Source organism: Corapipo altera, unplaced genomic scaffold, assembly GCF_003945725.1.
Source record: "Corapipo altera isolate COAL_440 unplaced genomic scaffold, ASM394572v1 23, whole genome shotgun sequence".
Taxonomy (NCBI): domain Eukaryota; kingdom Metazoa; phylum Chordata; class Aves; order Passeriformes; family Pipridae; genus Corapipo; species Corapipo altera.
The window spans coordinates 21,936,631-21,960,367 of NW_020884878.1; the positions used below are offsets into that span (position 1 = coordinate 21,936,631).

General features: G+C 35.1%; 1 protein-coding gene across 8 annotated transcripts in view; it reads right to left on the bottom strand.

Annotated features, from left to right (window-relative positions):
* The window catches only part of NPAS3 (neuronal PAS domain protein 3), a 612,015-nt gene that overhangs the window by 412,714 nt on the left and 175,564 nt on the right, over positions 1–23,737 (bottom strand). For 5 of the 8 annotated variants that reach the window (XM_027638244.1, XM_027638243.1, XM_027638241.1 and 2 more), the window contains 2 exons: positions 13,046–13,290; positions 12,883–12,933 (listed from right to left, as the gene is read on the bottom strand). In XM_027638244.1, coding sequence (XP_027494045.1) covers positions 12,883–12,933; positions 13,046–13,290 — 296 coding nt within the window. The remainder of the gene's footprint in view (positions 1–12,882; positions 12,934–13,045; positions 13,291–23,737) is intronic. The other 3 variants (XM_027638242.1, XM_027638248.1, XM_027638246.1) reach the window with 1 other exon arrangement.

Here is a 23,737-nt window from a genome sequence, read left to right on the forward strand (position 1 = left end):
TTACTTACAGAATTTACTGTTGAGAACACAAACTGAAGGAAGTCAAAATCTGCGGTTTTATTTCCACTTGTGAAGAAACTACCTGACTCTGAAGCAGCTACCTTCTTGTTAAGGACATGGCTCACCTCTTTTCACTACTTGGAAATACTGGAGACAGCTGAACTCAAATCATGCAGGTAGTCTGAGGAGGAGTTCACTTAACTCTAATTTTGAACCAAGGGAAGTCTGAATTCAGGAAGAATTACTTTCTTCCTATTTCCATACAAATTCTAGCTCCAGTTTATATGCTGTTTTAGAAAGTCTATTCCTTTTCCCTGCAGTTTGCTAGCTTCTGTACACCACAGTACTAGGATTGTTGAGGTGACTTTGAGGCAGGTCTGGATTGAATGGAACCTTTTTTCATGCTTAGGAAGGATCTCCTGAGCTCGCTTAGTTTGGCTGTGCTTTGGTTTCTCCTGTCCAGCTATGAAATTGATACCCAACATGACAATGCAAGTTCTCTCAGTAAGACAGCTATCAGACTGGAAGGTGTCCAAAGGAATTCTTCAGACAACTCTGAGCAGATTTTTGTTTCCAGAAATCTTCTGAATTCTGTGGCTAAGGTAACATTGCACGTGTACCGATCGTGACCCATTCAATATCCTAACTGTGAAAGCCACTTGCCCCAGAAGATTACTACCCAAATCTCACCTTGTGGTGCCTGTTCTCTATTTTCAGTTTGCTCTATCACAACCTATTCCTACTGAAAGAATTATGTCATTGAAACAAAATATAAAATCAAGGGTAACCTTCAGCATTCACAATTATTCACGAGAATTCACCTCCTGACATTGTTCAATCCTTATCAGCAAAAGGAATCCAGAACCGCAATGAGGGAGACATTAATGTTAGTTCCCAAAGTAGAATAGAAACCAAAATGACCCATCCATATTACATGAAAATGTATATTGAATACATATATTAAATCAGAGAACATCACACTGAAATAGTTACTGCAAGTTTTACCTTAGGTTTTTATGACACTGCTCCTGAAATACTGTGTTCAGCTATGGTTTCCTCCATTCTGAAAACATGTTAGAAAATTGGATAGGACTCAAGTAAGAATGATTAGACTTCTGAAAGTCATTCCCTGTAGTGAAAGACTAAGAAAGCTCAATTTATTTAGTTACTGAAAAGAAGGTTAAGAGGATCACAATACCTACATGTGGAAGAGATTCTGACAGTAGGCAGCTCATTAATCTACTGAAAAAAGGCATAACAAGATCCAGCGTTTGGAAGCTGAAGCTGAAATAAGACTACAAATGAGGCACACTTTTTTCACAGTGACAGTAATTAACCGTTGGAACAATCTGCACAGGGATGTAGTTGACTCTTTATCATTTAAATGCTTTACATCAACATTAGATACTTTCCTAAGAGATAAGCCTGTTTCTCAAAGAGATGCAGAAAATACTGGATGAGGTCTTCTGTCTCAGGTCTGCAAGAAGTCAGACTGGATGCTTATCACAGCTGCTCAACATTGTACCTGAACAAAACACTTCTGCAAGTGCTCTGCACTTCAAGGACCAATCATCTCATGTCCATGGTATCTATCCTTTGTGTGCAGTTCAGTTCAAACAGACGCTGTCTCCAAAATTCAGCTTCCTATTTGTCAGGTAAAATGATAACCCTTTCAAGGCAGATATGGAGATCATCACATTCACATTCACTGTCTGGCATAATCACTGCTGAAGACCAAATTACATCAAAACTGCCGATAATTATGCAAACTCTACAAAGGTGTTTGACCACTGACTTTGCCTGATGCTTCTACCCAAGGAACCTTTGTTGGGCTGACTCCAAGCTAGTGATGAGTGAGTCAATAGGTAGGTCTTATAAAATGTTGGAGCTTTTAGTCTCAAGGGTGCCAAATGGCCTCTCAACATAGCTGCCTGTGTGAAAAATATAGTTCCTTTATGTTTAATGAGGTTGTTAAGGAATCAACAGCCTCCATGAGGATGTTGAAGAAACCAACAAAAGCAAAATGTATGACGAGGTTAGGTGAGCTGTTAATTTTCCTCTCAGCAACTTAATAACATTTGTGAAAGAAAACTTGCCCTTTAAGTCTTCAGGATAGGACATTGGAGCAAAAGAATAGCAGACGAAAAAAAAATCCCACAGAGATAGAAACTACAAAGATAAGAAAGAGTAAATAACAGCATTTATACACAAAATAAGCAGAAACAGCTGACATATAATGGTAAAGAGAAAAGTGTTTAAAGTATTAAATAAATGACAAAAATTCTTATCTTCAGAAAAACAAAATTAAATACCCCATTTCCTCACCTCTAGGCAGGGACAGAGAGAAACATTTAAAATGTAAACAAAAAATAAAAACTATGCTCTTGGAATGTGGTATGAGGGTGGAAGTCCACAGAAAATCACACCTGGACTTGCCATACATTATACTTGCTACAGGTTTCTGTAGGGTTTTTTTAGAATATCTAGTTATTCCATTTTTTTCTTGTGACACTCAAAAAATTGGCAATGGACTAAAAAATGTTTAAAAATTATTAAAGGGACTTTTTTTTATGAGACACCTAATTAAAACAATATAACAGTATAAAATGGATTAGCAATATTCCTCCTATTTGATTGGTTCATTATCTACCAAATGCAAATCTTTATGTTATTCTGAAAAATATCTCCTCACAGACATGGGTTAAATTTCTAAATGGTTAAATTTCCTTTTGTTAAATATAGCATTCTTACAAAGGATATGAAGACAGTGTTATTGCTTGAGAACTGGACTCTTAGTCTTAGGACATGGGAACAGGCCTCTATTCCCTGCTCTAACACACACTTCTCATGGGATATTGAGCAAATCACTCTCAGCTGGCTTTGCAAACGTGCTCAGCAGCTGCTTCTTATGATCAGATTACCAAAGTGCTGAAATCTTTAGAAAATCTGGCTATTTATTTTGTAGCTGAATAGGATCAGAGATCTTTTGAAATCTGGCTCCAGTTGGAGCGCTGCACTCTTTTGAAAAGCTTGCTCTAAATCTGTATATGCCTCAATTTCTCTATTAGCATTATCAGCACTGTTCTACATGAAGAGGATGAGAAACAGCTAGCATACACAGTAATTCAAATCTGAAAGGGGATATATAAATTTACAGTTTCTCTGATAATTGTAGAAATACAGTAAGTACTTAAAAAAGCAAATAAAAAAACCAGTTCCTGATTTTTCCTAACCTTCACACAACTGGTTTTCTTTAAGATGTGAAGCGAGGTAATGTTGAGGATATTATTCTACTTGCTATAAAGTTTTGGAATTGTCTATATGTATAAAAATGTGAGCAAAGATATTTCTCCATCTTTCTTTTATGATTATGAATATTCATTTAATGACTTTACAGATGATGAAATAAGACATAGAATTATGTACTCGCATGTGGTACTACCACAGCAAAGCAAAGCAAAACCAATTTTTATACGATACAAATAGAATGAAAAGTGACAACAGACACATGCTTGTGCAGATGCACTCAGCTAAGTCTGTGAGTAAGAATTACAGGGAATGATGTGCTCAAGCACTGAAATTAAGGTAAGAATTTTCTAACAGCTCCATTTAGGAGGATGACTCTGACTCTGGCACAATTGGTGTTAATGAGTTTGTTAGGTATTTGCCTTTCTTTCCTTCCATAGTAACAGAAAGCATGGTATGACTAAAGCCTTTGAAATTAAAAATAAAAATGTTTACCTTGGCTTAAAAGCTAGAAAATAGATGTTTCCTAAGGGAGTTTGATATTTTAAAACACAAGTTCCCCAGCTGTGTAGAGATTCTTATTTTCCTTGCAAACTCGGATATATATAGAGGCTTACATGTTCTCTAAATTGTAAGCTCTCTATGAAGGGTGTTCTCTAATTACTGACAGCTAATGAAAACAGTTTTTACTGATCTCTCTAATGTCCTGGGAAAGTCTTTACTATGGATTCATTGTATTCTACTTTATATCCCTGATTGAAATGGGAGACCACAAGAGCATAGGGATTTGGTGGAAACTCGATTTCCTTCCTCAGGCTTCAAAGAGAACAGTTGCAGAAATTAGGCTGCGTTGATATTGTGGTCAAACTTTGGTCAGATTGTGGTTATACTTTCATGTTATATAGATATAAAATCATTGCACTTTGGTTTTTAAGATTGCTGGGTCTATCTTTGTTGACCAAAGGTATCTAATACAACTAATACATCAAAGTAAGAATTATTATTAAATCCATATACTTCCAAATTCACTTTCAGGGCTCTGACTATTATTTACTCCAAATATTGAAACAACCACTTTGGAAAATACTAATAAATATATAACTGCAAACAGGTGAGATGGGAAGATTTACTCCTTCTATTTCAAAAAAAGTTTTTGTGTTTTCTTTCATTTCAAACAAAATATTTGAGTCTTAATTTTTTACTTGTAATATGGAGTGATGTAACTCTCGGTAAAACAAATATTATAAATGCCCATTTATTTGCACTGCTTTATTCCCTCTAGGGACTCCCTGTCTGGGTTTTTTATTTGTTTGGGTTTTTGGGGGGTTTTTTTGTGGTTTTTTTTTAAGTTTCCACAGTTTAATTATCAGTTGGTTAATCTGTTTCTTCATACAGATGCATTTATTATCTCTGCAACAGATTCAAGCAGATCTAAAAGCAGCATACATGTAATGGGAGATATATGGTAGAAGTTCAGATGACCCAGAAACCAATAAACTACAATAATAGAAGACACAAAGGCTAACCTGTATTGAATTTAGCAGGGCTTTATGTATGTCCTTACATTCTCTGCCCAGCTGAAGAGACTAAGGTATGAAAGATATACTGAAACTGTTAAATCCAATCATGAGATCCAATTCCTCAACCTCTTTCATTTGCAAAATGGTGCACTACAATATTGAGCTTGACTGAGACTTTTTCCAAAACATTCTTCACAGCAAAGGCACTTTCCTTATGTTTAGAAAAGGACAAATAAAAAGACAAATAAATGTTCTATCAGATATTGTAATCTACAGATAGCAACAGCCTTTTTTGATTTTACATACCAAAAACTACAGCAGTGATTACTGTTTCTGATTACTAAAAGCAAAAAGCAGAACAAGCGCTTTTGGCACACCGGATTCATTGCACATCTGTAATTGGCTAACCCCATCATGTGCGTTATTTGAAAAAGTTATGTAGACTGCACATATAATTTAAGATTTTCATGCTTCTAAAAAAGACCACCTGGAGCTAACCCATGCAACATAAAACATGAATCCAAAAATCATATGGAAGCATTTTATTAAGAGCTTTGGAAAAGAGGACTGTTGTGGTACTGACTTTTACATAGAAATTTCTACTGGATGAAAATCCATATCATTACATACTGACAAGAAATTAACTTGGTTTTAATATGAAAGTTTTTCCTGGGTTATTTTATTATCATCATTAAGGTTGGAGCCAATGCAACTGTCAGTACTATATTCCTCCTCACATATTTACCTCTGCAAGTCTGAAGCCTGTGCTCTTGTCAAAACTCACTCAGTCAATACCATCAATGTTGTCAATAAGTAATTGTAATAACAACACCCACCATCTTTTAGGTGGAATGAGAAAGGTATGTTCTCAACTCAGGAGTGAATTTTATTGATCTGATAAGTACTACTGTGCACAGAAAGACATGAACATTGAAGGAAAAAAGAATGAAGTGAAAAGTTTCAAACTCTGAGGTTTCTTTTAAATATTAATATTCTTCACCAGGTTGTTTTCATTACCAAGACTGCATTAAGAATGCAAAGATGTATAGAAAAATGCAGGGCTATGAAAAGGAGAGAGTCAGCACTGGAAACTGAGTACAAGACAAAGACATTATGCATATTCAGTGTTTCTTCTATGGACTCAAAAAAACCCCAAATGGCTAAGAAAAATAACCCGTACTAAAGAACATAATGAAAATGCAAAAATGACCAAGTCAGTGTAACAGCACAAGAGAAAGGAAGACGAATTACAGTGTAATAGAATGGAAATACAGTAGTGTCTGGGAGTGAGAGAAAAGATGTTAAAGTCACCTTTTCCATTTCCTTGCTCTTAAAAACACTTACTGTGTGGTTGTTTTCCTATTTAATTTTTAAGTTGTAAGGTGGAGTTCTAGCAATAAACAACTCTTCCAGGGACTGACATCTGATTGACAACATTTTAGAAAAAGTATTAATTTGTTACTAGCAGTAAATGTTTTGTGTCTCCACAGAAGTGATGGATAGAACTTTTTATGAGACAAATAAAACGCCATGAGAAAGTAAATCATTCTATTATTTCTGGTAGCAAAACTGGAAGGATCAGTTAGGTTCTTTCTACGCCTTTGTTCATGCAAGAAAAAAGGAGAGGTGAACCTGAAGTGCTTTTCCCATTATTCCTGTTCTGCTTCATAAAAAAAACCCAAATCCTTTCAGTCAACTACAATGGGCACATGACTGTAGATATTACATAGATGTGAGAAGTTTTCTCACTCTGTTTTTTTGGCATGTACGAGACTTATATCCTTTTTCAAGTATGTTTAAAAGTTTGACATAGGCACTAAGGAAACATTTCTTATTTTCCAAGCAAAAATGATACAGACAGAATTCATCATGTATGGGTATGACTCAAACACAGAGGAGGCAGTTCTTGGAGCCTCATGTTTGGGACTCCAACATTTGTATTCCAGCAGCAGAATGCTTTTGCATGAGAAGTTTGAGGGAGAAACAAGGACGATCAAAAAAGACAAAACCCACAACAATCTACAATAATCTCATATTGACAAAAAAGATATAATATAGGATCAGATAATCATTTAGGTTGGAAAAGACATTTAAGATGATCCAGTTCAACTGTTAAGCTAAATCTAACTCTGTCAAGTCCATCAAACTATGAACTCTGAGAATCAAATTCTCCTCCCTTAGTTTTTCTAGTGTTGATGCCTATGGCTGCATATGCTTCTTCAACACTGCCGTTAACAGTAACCTGAACTATAAAGACCCGTAGAATGGATTCAGTACAGGCAAGCACTTAAATAAACCTTATCAACCTGTTCTGTCTTTTCTGCATCAGTAGAAGTTTTACTGTACCTTACTGCTAAAGAGCCTCTACTGTCTCCGGAATGGTTTCACATTTCTAATACACATAAATCTATTTTTTCTTGAATTTTCTAATCCTTTTAGATTTTTCCTTAATGTCTCTACTTGTCTTTGCCAACATTCTGCACCTCAGACATTACAGTTTATCTTACTATGTATTTCCCTTTAATTCCTTAAGTTTTATATAAATAATCAAACATATTTTTTCAAAATAATTGTTTTTATTATTCATTCTGAAAAAGGATGCAGTCTTAGAGTTTTCAGGTGCATAGAAAATTATAATTTCAAAAATTTTTTTCATCCAAATTTTTCCTCACAATCAATTTCACACATAAGTTTACCCATTAGGCAATTAGACCCTCAAAAGTACTAAGTATATTAGTTAGCATCCTCCTCCATTTTCAGAGATTGAAAGCAATCAGGTTGTGATCACTTGTCACCAGGTAACCACCAGCTTTGAGTCCCATATTCAATTAATCTTATGTATCACAATGAGATTCAAACTGAGCTACCTCACTTTGGGTTCCATATCTTTCATACCAGAAAGTCATCAATAGTTCTCATAGAGAACATTAATGTTTTACCACTGACTTTCTGAAATTTTCCGCACTCGATTTCTACATTCAAACAACACCTAATCATTTTATGTAACTTATGTAATAGGTTGATGACTAAGCTATCTAATCCTACAGCTGCACTTCCCCTATGATCACATAAACAGGTTTACAATGGATAAACATTACGCTTACAATCAGTGTTTGATACTGATACACAGTTTGATACTGAGAATTTCATAGTGGCCTATATAAAACCAGAGATAAGATTCTTCTGAATTATTCTTGCAAGAATAATGATTGCAAGACAGGGAGAAATAAATTATAGGGCTATCAAGAACTCTCCAGCACAGGAGCAGAAGTTCTGCATAAAGCGGGATGGCAAGATTTGGAGATTCTTCTCATAGCAAGGAATACCACCAATTCATCTGCATTATTCTCTTTTCATCTGATTGACTTTTTCACTTTTTACAGTGAAAACAAATGTCTTAGGCCAAAAACACTGAGGAAGAAAGTCATTCTTATTTCTTTGCCCCTGTAGATAGTTTCCCTGAGAGAAAATTGTGTAGTAATTCAGAACAAAAGGTCAGTCTTACTGGAAGGTCTGTGGGTTTTGGCAGGGAAAGGCTTGTACTGTCTTGCAACTCCTGCTCAGAAGACAACACTCCACTTACAATATAAAAGGCTAACAACAGGTAATGTTATTTAAAGTGTTTCCACAATGAGATCATGTAGAACAGAACAACTTATTTCTCTCTTATAAATGCCTACATATCCAGCACAGAAATTATTAGAAAAAGATATTTAAATTAATGAAAGTAATTCCACTTGACATTTGGGATAACAATTACCACACTTTCCAATTATCATTATTGTTTATTTTCTTTCCCACAGAATTCAAAGTGCTGGACTTATTTCCTCCACCTCAAGTCCCACAGTACGACAAGACATCAAGTTCATTTTCAAGCTTACATATTTTGTTTATTTTGAGAATGGATCCTTTGAAAAACATGCTAGATTGAAGGAAACAGGTGTAATTTTGTTTTAAATTTTTTCTTTGTATCATTAGCAATTTTTTTTAAGCTATCATTACTAATGCAGAATTGTAGTAACACTGAGTGCTTTATTGCAAGTAGCTTTTCGGTTGTGTTTACTTACATCAAGCAAGAACAATTTGGATAAGAAATATTTCAGTACACTGCAAATACTTCTGATAGCATCTGATTTTTTTCCATACTGATATATACTAATTCCAGAACACACATATAAAACTACCTAATTGCAGAACACAAAACACTGAAAGCAGAGATGGCTAAACTAGGAGTGACATTCTTTATGCAACCTACCAGTCAGTCAGTACTATTTACTGAAGTCCTTTTCACTCCTCTGATGCACTCTCATTCATCTCTTCTCTTACAGCAGAAAAGTAAGGTTATTTTACTTATGTAACGTAAAATGTAAAGATTTGACTTCAAAAAATAAAACTCAAACCCACTTTTAACTTGACACACTCTAGTTTCCATATATCACATAATTCAGCAGGAAATTATGGCCTTGCACAAACACTTGTATCTCCAAAACCAGAAATTAACACCTTGCTTGAACAGAAAAATAATTAAAATTTAATAATGATTTTGATGTCATCATGGCGAATTTCCAGGACAAGGGTTTGCTAAATTAGGCACAGACTACCGTATCTAATCACTGCTTCAAAAGAAACAGAAATGGTAAACGCTGGGAACTTTGTTCAAGACAGAGTCATGAGCCTTCTTTTTATAGTGACAGTGGTCCCCAGTCAGAAACAGTATCCCAAAGATTGCCCAAAACCAAAATACACAGCATGACTTTATGTCAGCTAAACAGATTCAAAACACCAAAGAACAACAGTGTGCCTCACGCTCCTCTCCTCACTTCCTTTCTTCACTTAAAAAAAGAAAAAAAGGAAAAAAAGTGTGGCTTGGTAAAAACACCCACAAAGAAACTTGGAGTCAATCATTTGAAGACACTATTCCAAAATAAGAGGGTTCTCACAAGAGTTTGAGTTTGGAAGAGGATTACAGGGCCTAGTATCAGAATGTACCAGATGTTTTCACAAGTGCCATGCTAGGTAAAACACCACTTACTGGCTGAACACACAGTATATACTATGAAAATACTTCTATTCCCAGGTAACTTTTAGAAAACCCACCTTTGAGTTAAAAAAGTTGATCAGTGGCTTATTTATTATTGTTGAAACATACCCCAAACTCAGAATAAAGACTTCTGGAAGGATGGAAACAGAGTTACTTCAAAATAGTACATATTTTATGTACTATCAAAGAATGGCAATTTTATTCCTACTGATTCTAAACAACTTTTCCTAGAGACTTGCCCAGGTCTCTAAGAACTGTCTTTAAACTCATCTTCTATGTGTGTATTTGCTTACAAGGACTAAGATTTCCTATACACAGAAAGCCTTAGATAATGTACCAAAAGAAAAACAAGTGAAGTCTGCTCTATTAGAAGATGGAAAATATTTCCATTTTTAGCAAATGTCAAATCATGTCTTTTGCTTCTAAGATTAATAAAAGATATAATGGTTTCTAGATCACCTCTAAATAAAGATTACTATGAATGGAGAAATGATTTACCAATAGTAACCACAATGAGATTTCTTTAAAGGTTACAATCATCAGTTATTTAGCTGAAACACTGCTGAGAATGCCTGGTCATTTCTTGAATAATGCATAATGTTCATTGTAGATTTGATCTGTATTATAACAATACAGATATTTCTACAATAATGGAGAAAACTATCTGTTACTTTCCAATTTCTCAAGATATTTCCATGAAGTAATTGACTCTGGAAATATTATATGCAGTTACCTGAGTGCTCATTTGGAAGCATAACTTGCAGTGATCACTACACAGTAGGCATAAGAAAACAAACTCATCAGCCTTTACAGACTTGTACGAAAAGCTGTGATAAATACAGGGCAGAGTAAAGGACTTTCCTGAAATATTATATTAAAATTATTAAATTGCTGCACAGTACTGGGGGAAAATTTAAAACTAAGCTTTTAAATTTAATGATTAACACAAGCAGATCAACACATTTGTAGGGAAGAAAAAAAAAAGCAGTTGCCTACACAACATAAGTACCTCTCATATAATTTTCCAAACACCTTTAAGTCTATTCAGAATATTGTTTGGGCACACACAAAGTATAATTTCTAGTGTTTTATTGTAGGTTTATCAACCATACTTCATGTGAAGCTGTAAGCTATTTTTGTGAGCTTGTTTATACAAATGAACTTCAAGGGCAGCAAAAACCAACCTTAATAAATGAAATTGAATTTCTTTTGATGTAATTTCATGAATGTTTGATCAGAATGTTTCTATGTAAGAAGAACTGGTGAAGTAATAAAATATACCTGTACTCTACAGTTAAACTTGCTTATGCGAAATTCTTATACAATGAAACACTGTTTCATCAAAATTATTTCAATATACTGACACATAACTAATACAAGACTACTTACTGTAAAGCTAAGCACACAAACATGGGAAAAGAAAAAGGCAAAAACCCTTCCTCAGCACCCACATACCCCCTACCCCTAGAAGCATGGGAACTGTATCACCAGGTGGGTGGAAGAGCAGGGTTATCAGATAGGGTGAACAGGCATTAAACACTTACCCAGCTCTTTTATAGGAAGAAAAATATTAATATAGGTCAGACTATTTATGCTGTTGTTTAAGAATAGGATCTCATTCTCCCTTAAAATTCCTTTACTCATTAGAATCTTTGTACAGAAAGGAAGCTTTAGTATTCCGGTATATGTTCCACAAGAGGATAATGAAAAACATCCCAAATGCTCTGAAGACATTCACAGAGATCTGCAGAGCTTAGATTTTCAGTAATACAGGAAAGCAGAGTCCACTTTAAATCCACCTTGAAACACTGTTTAATTGTCTGAGAATAAACTCTCATCCTGAAAAAATGGGGAACATTTGCATATTATATCAGCAGGCTGATGAACCATGTTATACTCACGCTCTGAATGATGTAACTATTACCTTTTTCTCTCCATGAGAATGATATATAATGTAACAGATAATATAAATTTAATATATAAAATGACCACAGCTATGTCCAGCTACTAAATCCTCAGCCTGAAAATGTTTCAGTTTTTGCCCTCCATGTCTATCTCCATCCACTGAAAATTATAACTTTCCTTAACTAATATCACTTCCTTTAAATGGAAGAGCAGGTAAAAGCCCTTTGCATCATCCATACCAGTAACCCTTCATGGACAGTAGTGGGCTGATAAATAAGATTCTATCCCCACCTCCTCCCTCCACCCTTAAAGGTGGCTTTTCTTTTGCCTCATTCTATCTAGTTTAGTATAGATTAAGAGTTTATGTTTCATAATGTGTGGAAAAAACCTGGGGTGCTCAAATGTCATATGCCTCTTTCCAAAATATGTTTCCACCAAGATGTGAGATTGGTAGCTAAAATAAAGTGGAAAGTTTTCTATGCTGTCAAAGCCAGGACAACCAGAAATCCCAGGTTTTGGCATGCAACTTGCTCACTAACTTAAAATGCTTATCAGACAGCAAGATCACACTCATTGACATGAGTAGCATAAGTAAAAAAAAAAAAAATTAAAAAAATCCACTTTACACAAGTAATTGGAAACACTACCTAAGACCAACAAGCACACAACTTCAAAAACCACTGACTGATTCTTCCTTTACCTGAATGTGTGGTAATTCACATCTAAAACTGATTTTACTGCATGACTGCTTGTTTGAGCATGAAAAAAGGTTGTTTAATATTGAAAAGTCTATTTTGTCTGAAATGTTGATAGATGCCTAGTGGTTCAGAAGTCAAAATAATTCCTATAGATACTACAAGATGATAAATAAAATCCTAGTTTCTCGCCTGAAGGTTTAAATACTTGGACGTGATGCTCTCGAACTTCAGAAATAGATGATTCTACATTTAAGGTATAGTCAGAGAATTAAGAGATTGAGTTCTCAAGGAATAATGCCATGTTTCTCTCAAACACATTCTTATGTAAAATACTAAAACAAAGTAACACAATATTAGCTAAATAACTTGAAACAATTTAGTCTACATTACCCAGAAGACTTACAGCTGTAACAGTTACATCAATAAGTTTGTTGTTAAATAAAAAATAAATAAAATAAGAGGTTTATTTCACCTTCACATGGTGTCTTTCTCATGCAGACCTCAGATTTCCACATTTGAATCCCTTTAAAGGATTTGATATGCAGGGAAAGAAGAAAGGATTATGGTAAAAATTTCAATTTAGAGGTTATTAAAGGCTGCCATATTCGATACTACACAACATATTTTCTCCATACCTTTCACTGACGTATTCGGTGGAGGTCCTTCCATTCTCAAGTTCCATGGAGGATCACCTTGATTAGCAAAATCCCTCATTTTCAGATAGCTAATTGTAAGTCGGATGATGGATGCCTTGTCAAGCTGGCTGGTAATGGCTGCAGGCAGTGGCAACAACTTCGCCAACTCATAGAATTCAAAGTTCTCTTTTCCCCGGCGAGAGCGAGCAGCATCTCGGGACTTTTCCTTCCTCAAAGCTTGTAAACTGAAAAAAAATAAACCAAGTAGGACATTCATCAATATTTGCTTTTTCACTGCTAATCTTCTCTACAAATTACCACATTTTCAAAATGCTGTTGTGTATGGATATACAGACTATAGGATGTATGAAATGGTACTCCAGACTTGAATGATCAAAACTAATGATAATATTGGAGTTTCAGTAGTAGCCAACATAATAGGTAAGTGATTTTAACTCATTTCAGCCACTTTTTTCTTAGCCTGCCCTTCCTTTTTCTGCTGTGAATTTTCCAAATTTGCAAGGATGCTGTGTATGTAGGGCTTATCTTCCAATGTGCCATTGCTTCTCCTGTATCACTGTGACCCAATTTTGCCTTAACTTGTGACAAATTCTGACTCTTGGGAAAGGTTTAAAACCACGTGATTCAAGTGTGCGCCACCTCTGACAGGTGCTGCAGTGGAGCCAAGACGACCAAACCTACTGTACAGTATCTTCTAAGTCACAGAAGTTTAAGTCTGATGTAAGAATGTAAACCTTCCTGGATTTCATGAAGCTGCTCTTTAGGAGTTGTTCAACTGTCTTTGCAGTGCAAATAGTAATGTTTGTCAGAAGGGTGAGCAAGCAGTTAATACAGTTGCGTGCTTCACATTTCTTATTGTAACTCACTACCACACACATGGTAGACTGTCAACTTTTTGGTCAGAAACAATCTTCTGCTTTACACTGTTGGAGCTGTTGGAAACGCAAAGACAATTTAGACCTGTTGCATCAATGTATCACTTGCTACCACCCATACAGGACAGGTAAAGGTAACTCAGATTTTAATCCTGGGCTATTTGTTTAATTGGTGTAAAAATGCTGTATGCACAGTGTGATGATAGTGGTTATCCACTGGAGTCCTTTCCTGATCTTTCCCTGTAACTCAAGTTTCAAAATATAATAATACAACTTTGCAAGGGCAAAGGGATTTACCTTTTTTCTTACGTGTTTTGGGGAGACAAAGAAATGTTAATATTGGTTCATATTGCCTCTTCTGTTTTTAAGTAGAGGGTTTTCAAGTTTTTTGCCTTTTTTTTTTCTTTTTTTTTCTTTTTTTTTTTTTTTACACAGTGTTTAACTCAGGATTTAAGCTTCAACATACCTCTGGCTTGGTGAGTACAAGGTGCTACTGATGCTGGGACTGGTGTCTGCCAATTGTTGCATAAAACAAGTATAAACTGTTCTTGTCACTCACTAAGGGTCTATCTTTTCTTTGCCTCATTTGTTTACTTATTAATTTGATGAAGTTAAAGCCACAATTTCATTAACGAGTCATTGGTTGACAACAGAACTAGAATTCAACTAGTGTATAATGGAATAGCAAATGCTTCTCTCAGGCTTCCACAACCCTTCCAGAGACCCTGGATCTTATCAACAAAAAAATCATAGCGGCCAGATCTACAAAAGCACTCTTGCATATGAAGTAAATCAGTTGAATTGAAGTGCACAGATATAACACCATGAATCTAAGAGCTCTGTTTATACCTATTTTTCTAATTTGGAAATAAACTACAGATGTTATCTTATTTTAATGTTCTTAGCCACTTGCATTTTTGTAGCCATCTCTGCCACTTCAGACTTGAAAGGGCATATCAGTTAGGCCCTTAACACACAAATGAAATCCCTCCATGACACTTCCATGAGAATGGTTAACACATTACATTCCCTGTACAATTCCATACCAATAGCAATTATATTTAAAAAGACAATCTAGCTAAGAAATAGGGATAGTAAGATAAAGATAAAGATAAAGATAAAGGAGGAAACAGCACATCCTTACCCACAGATAAAGATAAACAATCCTACTGAATCACACAGTAAAGTATCTACTTGACTCTATATGGAATGCTAGTAGCTTGATTTGTAAATTATATTCTAGGGAAAAAAGTACCTGAAAAATAAGATTTCACAATATTCATTGTGGATGCATCTCTATCCAATTTCAAATTTTAAATATCTAAAACCATAGATGTAGTAAATCCCTCAAAAGGTACATTAAATATAACACATAGAAGCATTTTATGTATATACAGAAATCTGGGAGCTACAGCTCTGTGAGGTATGAACTCTCCAATTAATTCCAGGGAAGTAGTATACACTCTGCAAGTTAAGTATCTACAACAGCAACATAAGGGAAAGGCAGGTAAATTGGTCTCTGCCCAATTGCTTGCAAGTGAAAACTCCATTTCATGTTACAAGGCATGGCCTTTACTACCTGTTACTACACTTTTTTTTCTCAGAAGTCAAGCCTGAGAACCTCAAGTTCAACCAAATCAAATTTGAGGAATCCAGAAGAAGTGAGATTCTCGATCTGTTCTGAAAGTTTGCACCAAGAGATTCACACCTTCTTTCCAAAACACTTAATTATAACCCTGTGTAAGAAAGGAGCACTTTAGAGATCCTTAGTAAAACAAACCAGAAAAAAATCTCAGCAACTTCTGAAATTGAAAAATGTTAGAAATTAAATAGCAATAGAATATTCCTTAGCAACACCAAAGACTGAATCTGCAGTTTACAAGTCCAGTAGAGGTTTCAGGAAATTGCTGAAACTGAATAATATGTTGAAATGTAAACTTATACAAAATGTTTCTGCATCAGTAACAGTTTGCAATAGAAGTCAGTTAGGCTGAAAAGTGAGGCTACCTGTGTCAGCAAACAGAATCATTTGAAAGCAACCTATTCAAATTTTTACAATAAAAAAATTAGAAGGGAAGGGGAGTTGACAAAAGAAACTCCCGACCAACAGTATAAAGAGTAACTCGCCTTTTCTCCCAGCCGTTTGGTATTTTGTCATTTGTGAAAGGTTCACATAGTGAATCAGGTCAAGGAATTTGTAATTTGTAGCACTGTCCTCTTGGCATCAGTGCATTAAGCTAAATTTAGAAACAGTGTCCATCAATATGTGCATACAAGTCCTAATTTCTACTCTACATAATTCCCCTAGGGAAATAGACTTGTAGTGTCAGACACTGCAGTTATGCTGATAAAATGGGTCCTTAATTTGAGAGCAGTGATTTCCTCAGCAGGATGCAGGAATTCATTAGATATGACCTAAACATCACTGTTAATCCTCTCTGGCACCTGTGATTCTGATAGGCAACATCAGCTTCATCGTCAGATTCTCTTAACAAAGCAACTTTAACTGGTACTGATAATCCCAAGAGTATGCTGGAAAAGAGGGGTGTGAAGCTCACAACAGCAGTGGTGCTGACACTGAAGAAGATAACTCATCTTAGGTCTTGTCATATGACATTGGGATTAGACGTGATTCTTGGTAACACAAACTAACTTACTAAAGTATCAGGCTGTAAAAACTTAGAAATACACAGGATTTCCTGCTAATGAGAAAAAGTGTGAGAAACTATACCCATGTTTGCTATGTGGATTTCAAAATAGTCAGAAAGCATCAAGAAAGCAAGAATCACAGGATCAAGAGCTCTCACATGAGAGGAGGTCCCCCAACAGACAATTGAAACTACATACAATATCTACAATATCAACAAGAAAGTAACAGTGGGAAATATACCCCAGGGATATAAATACTGCTCCCTCTTGCCTTCTGTGGAGAAGGAGCAGGAGCTAAGAAAATTGTATCAGAGTGCACCATTATAAAATATAAAAGGATGATGTTGTCATACAATGGTGAAACTTCATGCACTCCTTTAAGAACATATTTCTCATAGAATTTCCATATACAGAATCCACTAAAGAAGACTAAGAGGTTTCCAGCTGCTAGCTCCTGATAATCCTGAGAAGCAGTACCATATAAACAGCATATTCAGCGGCTTGAAAAATAATGCTTTTGTTAGACAGGGTTTCTAAAATATATTTTTTTTCTTTTTAGGGCCTTCCAGATGGGCTGATATAAAGGGGGTCTGGCTTTTGCAGATGAGAGGGTACAATAAATACTATCATATAATTCTAAAATGGTATACATGACATTTCTAAAGTAGATTTTCTATTGAAGACACAGCAGATGCAGAAGACATGATAATATGATGTTACATAAAAGTTTTATGGGTTACTTGTGATTTCATTGTTCTTGTGGTCATTCCAAGCTTAACCTGCTCCATATTTTATTTTACATAATTTTACATACTTTATATTCATAAGCATATACATGCATCCATATCTGTGTGCACCCACGATCGTCAAGTCTGACCAGTCGACATCTGTCACTTTAAAGCTGGGACAATCACAGTTGCTAATTATTGCAGCATTTAATGGCAATCAAACATGTTGCAGTATATCAACAGGTACACTGGCCTACATTAGCAAGGATTTTTTAGCATATGTTCACACAGAATATTCTTGGTTGGAAGGGACCCACAAGGATCATTGAGTCCAACTCTTAAGTGAATGGCCCATACTGGGATCAAACCCACAACCTTGGTATTATTAGCATGATGCTCTAACCAACTGAGCTAATCTCTGGGTCATATCAACACCTTGCTTTCATGTCTCACTTTGGGAACTAAAAATCAGTGAAAAAATTTAATTATGTGAATTCTGAATGAAAACAGTGGAATGGTTGCAGTTATAAATAAGTATTTCTGCCTGCAATTTCGAAACATAGTTTGGAAACAGGTGCATCACAGACTTGCCTGCTTTTAGAAAGGCAGCTCACATTTGCATTTCACCTACTGTTCCCTTAAACCTGACAGAGTCAAGACTCCTCAAACCAGGCTTCTCAGAAACATTGATTTCCCCCTGCACAGTCCCACGTAACAGCACTGATGGGGTTTTGTGGTAGTCTCATTGGACTTGTCACAAATAGAGACTGGATTGGGAGCAAAGGCCATAAAACAAAGTTTGAGGGACAGATGGACTGCTGAGCTCCAGACATAATGGTCCAAGACAGTGGACAGCTTGTCTGCAGTGTGTCATCACAGTTTTTGCTCAGCTCCATCAAATACAAGCAGAGAAGTATGACATACTCTCAAAAAGGATGCACAGTATTTTTGAGAATGGCATTGAAATCATCCCTGATTTCAGTAGAAACTTTACAAATGAAACAGTATACCAGAACAGAGCACTTTTTCTTGTATTACTAAACATTTTCATACTTGTTAGTTCAGCTGTTGCCTCTAACAACAATATGGGTTAGTAGCAGCAAAACTAGATACAGTGCAAAAATAACATCTAATATCTAATAATGTTTATAAAAACCTTTATAGAGATGGAAGCAATATGTGTGTATGTGTATTTTTATATTAGTCTAGTCTTTTAAATTCAAGGATCAAAACACCACTATAAATATTATCTATTTTTCCAAAGAACATAGCCAGATGGATATTATATTAATTTCACAGAAAAGTAATCAGATACATGGAAAGGATGTGCAACATTAGAGTGCACAACGAATCTGTGACAAAAAATATGGACTGGAGATAAGTGATCCAGCCCCCTCACTGCCCTGAAAGAAACCTTCAATTATGTATGTCCCTCTGCTTACAGTTTTCCAATATAAAGAACACAAGAATGCTCACTTGCTATTGACCATAGTTATAGCATTACATAAGGCAATAAATTTATTCTGCTCCTGAGTCCATAAGTGTGCATTTGTGCAATTCTATATGAGTCACACTAGGAAGAACCTCTTAGCTTTTTCTTACTTTTTTCTATGTTATTATGATGCGACAGAGTATTACTGTACTTTGGACATTTTTATATCTAAATCAACTTTAGATCCTTTCCTGTTTTATTAATAACCTATTTACATAATTTCTGTATCTATATCAATGAAAGGTAGTGAATGACTATGAACATTTAACTAATACAAATGTTTATACATTCTGATGCAGAGGAATAATCAATAACCTGTGCCCTCACAGTCACATCCTTAAGAATCTTTTCTAGGCTTCAAGCTGACCAGTGCAAACAATGAGGGCAGTTAAGCCCGTTTATAACAACAAATACATTTAGAAGCTGACTCTTAATGCCTGAGTAATTCATTGAGATAATGTCCCACTCCACCTATAGATGACCACCCATAAGCCGTGTTCTGGTATTTAAAAATCTGTTCTCACTTCACTGATGTTCTAAGGCAATTACACTCCACTAGAAGTTCAAAGAATTGAATAGCATCAATATTTAAATGACCCAATTATTTGGAATATTTATTTATTTTAATTCTAATTGACTCTTCTTATTCCTGAGGTTTTTTCAAAAGGTAATAGCCACATCTCAAAAACAGTGTTCAGTCCAAGTGGATATTAATCTGAACAGTCGTGAACATTTTCAGATTCCAAAAAATTATTTAGACTGGAGGAAAGATGAAAGAAGCAAAGCAGAGTAGCTTCCACTGAATAATTGCGCATATTAGAGTTGAAAAGTCCAGTCTAGCAAGTCAAACACCATACTGGTGGCAAGCATGAGCCTAAAGCCCACTATTATCAAGGGTTTTTTTGGCTATTGTTCTGTTTTTCTAAAGCTTATGCTCTAGAGAGTTCACAAATATGCATGGAACTGGATATTTTTTCAGTATAGTAGATATAACTGACTATAAAAGAATGAAGTAAAAGAGCTAATGCTCCAGTAGATGTGAATTAAAAGAAGAAAAAATCCTCTCCCAACTTCCTAAGACTAATTCAATTAGTTCCGAAAAATTGTTAATGAAAGTATGTTAATATGTTTATCTCTAATTTCTACACTGCATTTTGTTATCTTTGGGGATTTCTTTTCTTTTGAGACAACTTTTTGACTTGATGTTTTCTCCCTTCCTTTGCCTTTTTTTTTCCGCTGTCCTATTTGTAGATTTTCTTTTCACAAAGATTGTTTCTCAACTGAGAGTACAAGAACTTCAAGACTAATAATAACAGTTATGATGTTTAAAAGAGATGACTACTTCTGTGAGGGAAAAACCTTCAAAAAAGAGGAAAGGAGGAAAATCAAAAACCACATTAATTTTTACCGTCTTTCTTTTTTAAGTAGATCTGAGAAACCAGACGGCAGATTTTTATGGATTTTTCTACTTGTTTGCTTAGGAGATTCGAACATTGCTCAGTCTCGCTATTTATCAATTAATCTAGCATGCAGCCTCAAAGCAAAAAGGTCGACTTGTATTAAAAATTCATCCATCAAAAATTCATCAAAGACTTCAGCATTTTAACTTGTGAACCTTTGAACACCTGCATACTTGTCAGATCTGTGGTCATAGTTAACTGGAATCTATAGTTACCACAGTGTCTGTACTTGCTCTGACATGAGCTGTATGAGGAGACTTTCAGGTGAAAGTGCAGTACATAACCTAGTGAGGCAGACTGCTTCCTCAAACAGTTTTTTTCATCAGACAAGGGATATCTGATATCTGACTCAGTTCAAAGACAGTAAAATCAGACCTTTTCAATGAGCAAACACTTTACAGGGGCATTCATTTTTTGCCCCACCATAATTATTACCATTTTTACAGGGCAAATGTTTGCCAAAAATGTAAACGAAACCATTATCTGATATTATCATCAATGGCCTAGTCTACAAATGAAAGCCATTTGAATGCTGTCCAAGAAAAATTAATGTTTTCGGAAGACTTTCTTTAATATGTGAAGAAAGCTGTATAGTATATGCTGGAAGTTAAAGCTGAAACCTTCAAGTTCAAGGTAAAAACTCTGCTGCTTAACTAATGCACTGCTCATAGCTGTCATCATTAATTTATGTTAGCCTCTGTAAACATCAAGAGTATAATAGGCCAATTTCACAACTAAATATAGATGCACATTTTGCCCTTATATAAATGGCAGATTGCTGCTGTAGATCATCACTGCAGCAACACATCAGTAAAGATGCACTGTTTGATGGTCTGATGCTCACACAATATATAAAACCAGTTGTAATGGTTGTTTGGAAGCAAAGTGTAACATAGCAGCAAAATTTCATTTGTTCCACAAACTCAGGATATATTAAGCTTGGCTGACAAAGACTGTTTGATGTGCTAAATCAGTTTGACCTTCATTTTTGCTTTATATTTCTCATTTAACACATGAAATGACCATTATTTTTTCACTATATAGGAAAATATCACAGAACTGATTTCTATTAGAAACGTTTCTTTTTCTTGTAGACACCAACAATACATTTTGCTAGAAGTGCTTTAACAATTATTGCAAAAATAACATGAAACTTATGAAAAAATAATACCTTTACTAAACCAAGCTTTTATTATATCAGTGAGGCTTAGGTTGGTTTTTAGGGGTTGTGGTTTCACAGAAATATATTTATTTTAAATATGCAAACTTCCAAGGAAAAGGTTTGTGTATGCTTGAACTAATCATTAAACTGAATGTTTTATCACCAATGAGCACCTTTATTGCAATGTTTAAATAACAGGATTTACTTCCAAAGTGAGCCATTAAAACATAATAATAGGAACCTGCCAGGTTTTTAAGGATTACAAACTTGCCATCTGCACAATCCTTTAAAACTAGTGTACACTTTGATACAGAAACCATTGAGTTGTGACACATTTCTTCAAACCCAGACTCTACAACTAGAACACTAGTGTTTTGATCTTTTTTTTCTTCCTATGTTGAACTAAGCAATTGCCAGCCTCATGATAATAGAGAAACTGCAGTTTTATCAAGCAATTTTGCAGCACCCAATAAACAGCACTTTACCTTGGAGCAACTTGTACATTTCACACCTTAAATTTCTATTTACCAAATCAGCTAATCACTTCACAATTGAACTTCTCAGAACAAAAAATTATCAATTAAAGTGGTTGAAACTCCCGCAAATTATCATTTAGGAATGAAGTAATTGCTTTCATCAGGGCAGAAAAGCCCGCCAGAACAGAAATGTCACTTCAGATTAGTGTTCTCACTCCTGAAGCTATGGATGACACAGCTGATATAAGACTAAATGCCAAGACCAATCAATTGCTTTTGTGGCTCTGTTCTGAGCTGCTGTAAAAGGGGCCATTTTCTAGGATCTACTCTTCATTATAGTAAATGCTATCTCCTTGGAAACATAATTCCATTTCTCATAAATTCCTTCGGAGAGCATCGTCCTAACAAAGGATGTTTGTGAAAAAGAATGCTGTTGACTTAATGCAAAGAAATTAAGTGTAAACGGCTGTCAAAGTACTATAGTTTGCTTGTTCTTAAACATAAATTGAAGTCTTTACATTAAAAACAGAATACTTTGGCGGAAATGAATGTTCTAAATAAGTGTGATATATTGCATTTGGAAGTGATGTGTTTCTGATCGAGAGTTTAGACTTTGTTTGAATACCTATGTTCTGTCTATAGTAGGCACACTTGTCCCTAGCAGAGATTTGTCAGTTTGAGAGAGAGTAGATAAACACTCCACTTATTTCACAGCAGTGCACTTACAAAATGTGAAACTGTGTAAGAAAACATGGTCTCATTATCATATGACATGCTATTTGTTAGCAGACTCATCTGTGTATAAAAGCCTTCTTTGAACTCAGTCTTTACTGGAAATATATGTATTTCAATTTGTACTGTTCAGCTTCCTAAAATACTAAGAATCTGAGTTATGGTCTCCAATTAAAAGGATATCTGAGAAGCTAATTTGGTGGAACAGCAGCAATTTCCTGCATTGCTCTCCTCATGACTGAAGTTTAGAAACAAATTTGAGATTACAGATTTTTGTTCAAAACAGGATGAAAAGTATTCCTCCCTCAATGAGCATAAGCAATTCCAATTAAAAATAACAAGAGTTATGTGACAGGAGAATATATTGCTGCATATGTAAAGAAGTAATTTATTCAGTATTAGGATGGAAAGTGCAATTTTACTGTAGTATTTCTATGGGTAACCAAAGAAAGAGCATAGGTACACTGTTGCCAGATTGTGACTGATGATGGCAACCACATAAATATGAAAACCCACACCCATTAGGTGATGTGGGGAAAACAAGAGAGACACAGTATCACTGTGTGTTACATGTACCTGCCTGAAGTAAACACAGCATTTTAAACTGCAAAGCCAGGTAGCTTCAGTCCAGGTTGTCCACACTATCCTAAAAATGTTATGTAGCATATTGCACTTAAAATATGAGGTTTACACTTTGGCCTAGCTAGCTGCTACTACATAAATAAATCACTCTGAAACAAACAAACAATCCAAATTTCTGACTATACTCCTTTTGTGAGTACTGTCTTTAAGAAAGAACACTTTAGGAGTTTTTTATCTGGTTCTGATATAATATTTTCAAGAATGAGTAAATAGCTGGTATTTTCCTCACCTATCTCAGACATATTGCAGAAATTTTTGCTGCAACATTTATATTAACTATGACCATTACTTTCCATGGCATTATTTTACTAGTGGTAGCTCTGAAATAAACAACTGTACAGGAGAAAAAAAATTTGGGTTTTTTTTTTTTTATTTTTATAAAAGTTGCATCAGGTAGTTTATCTATACCTTTAAGTTTTACTACTGCCAAAGGCCTAAGAGCACAATGTTGCCTT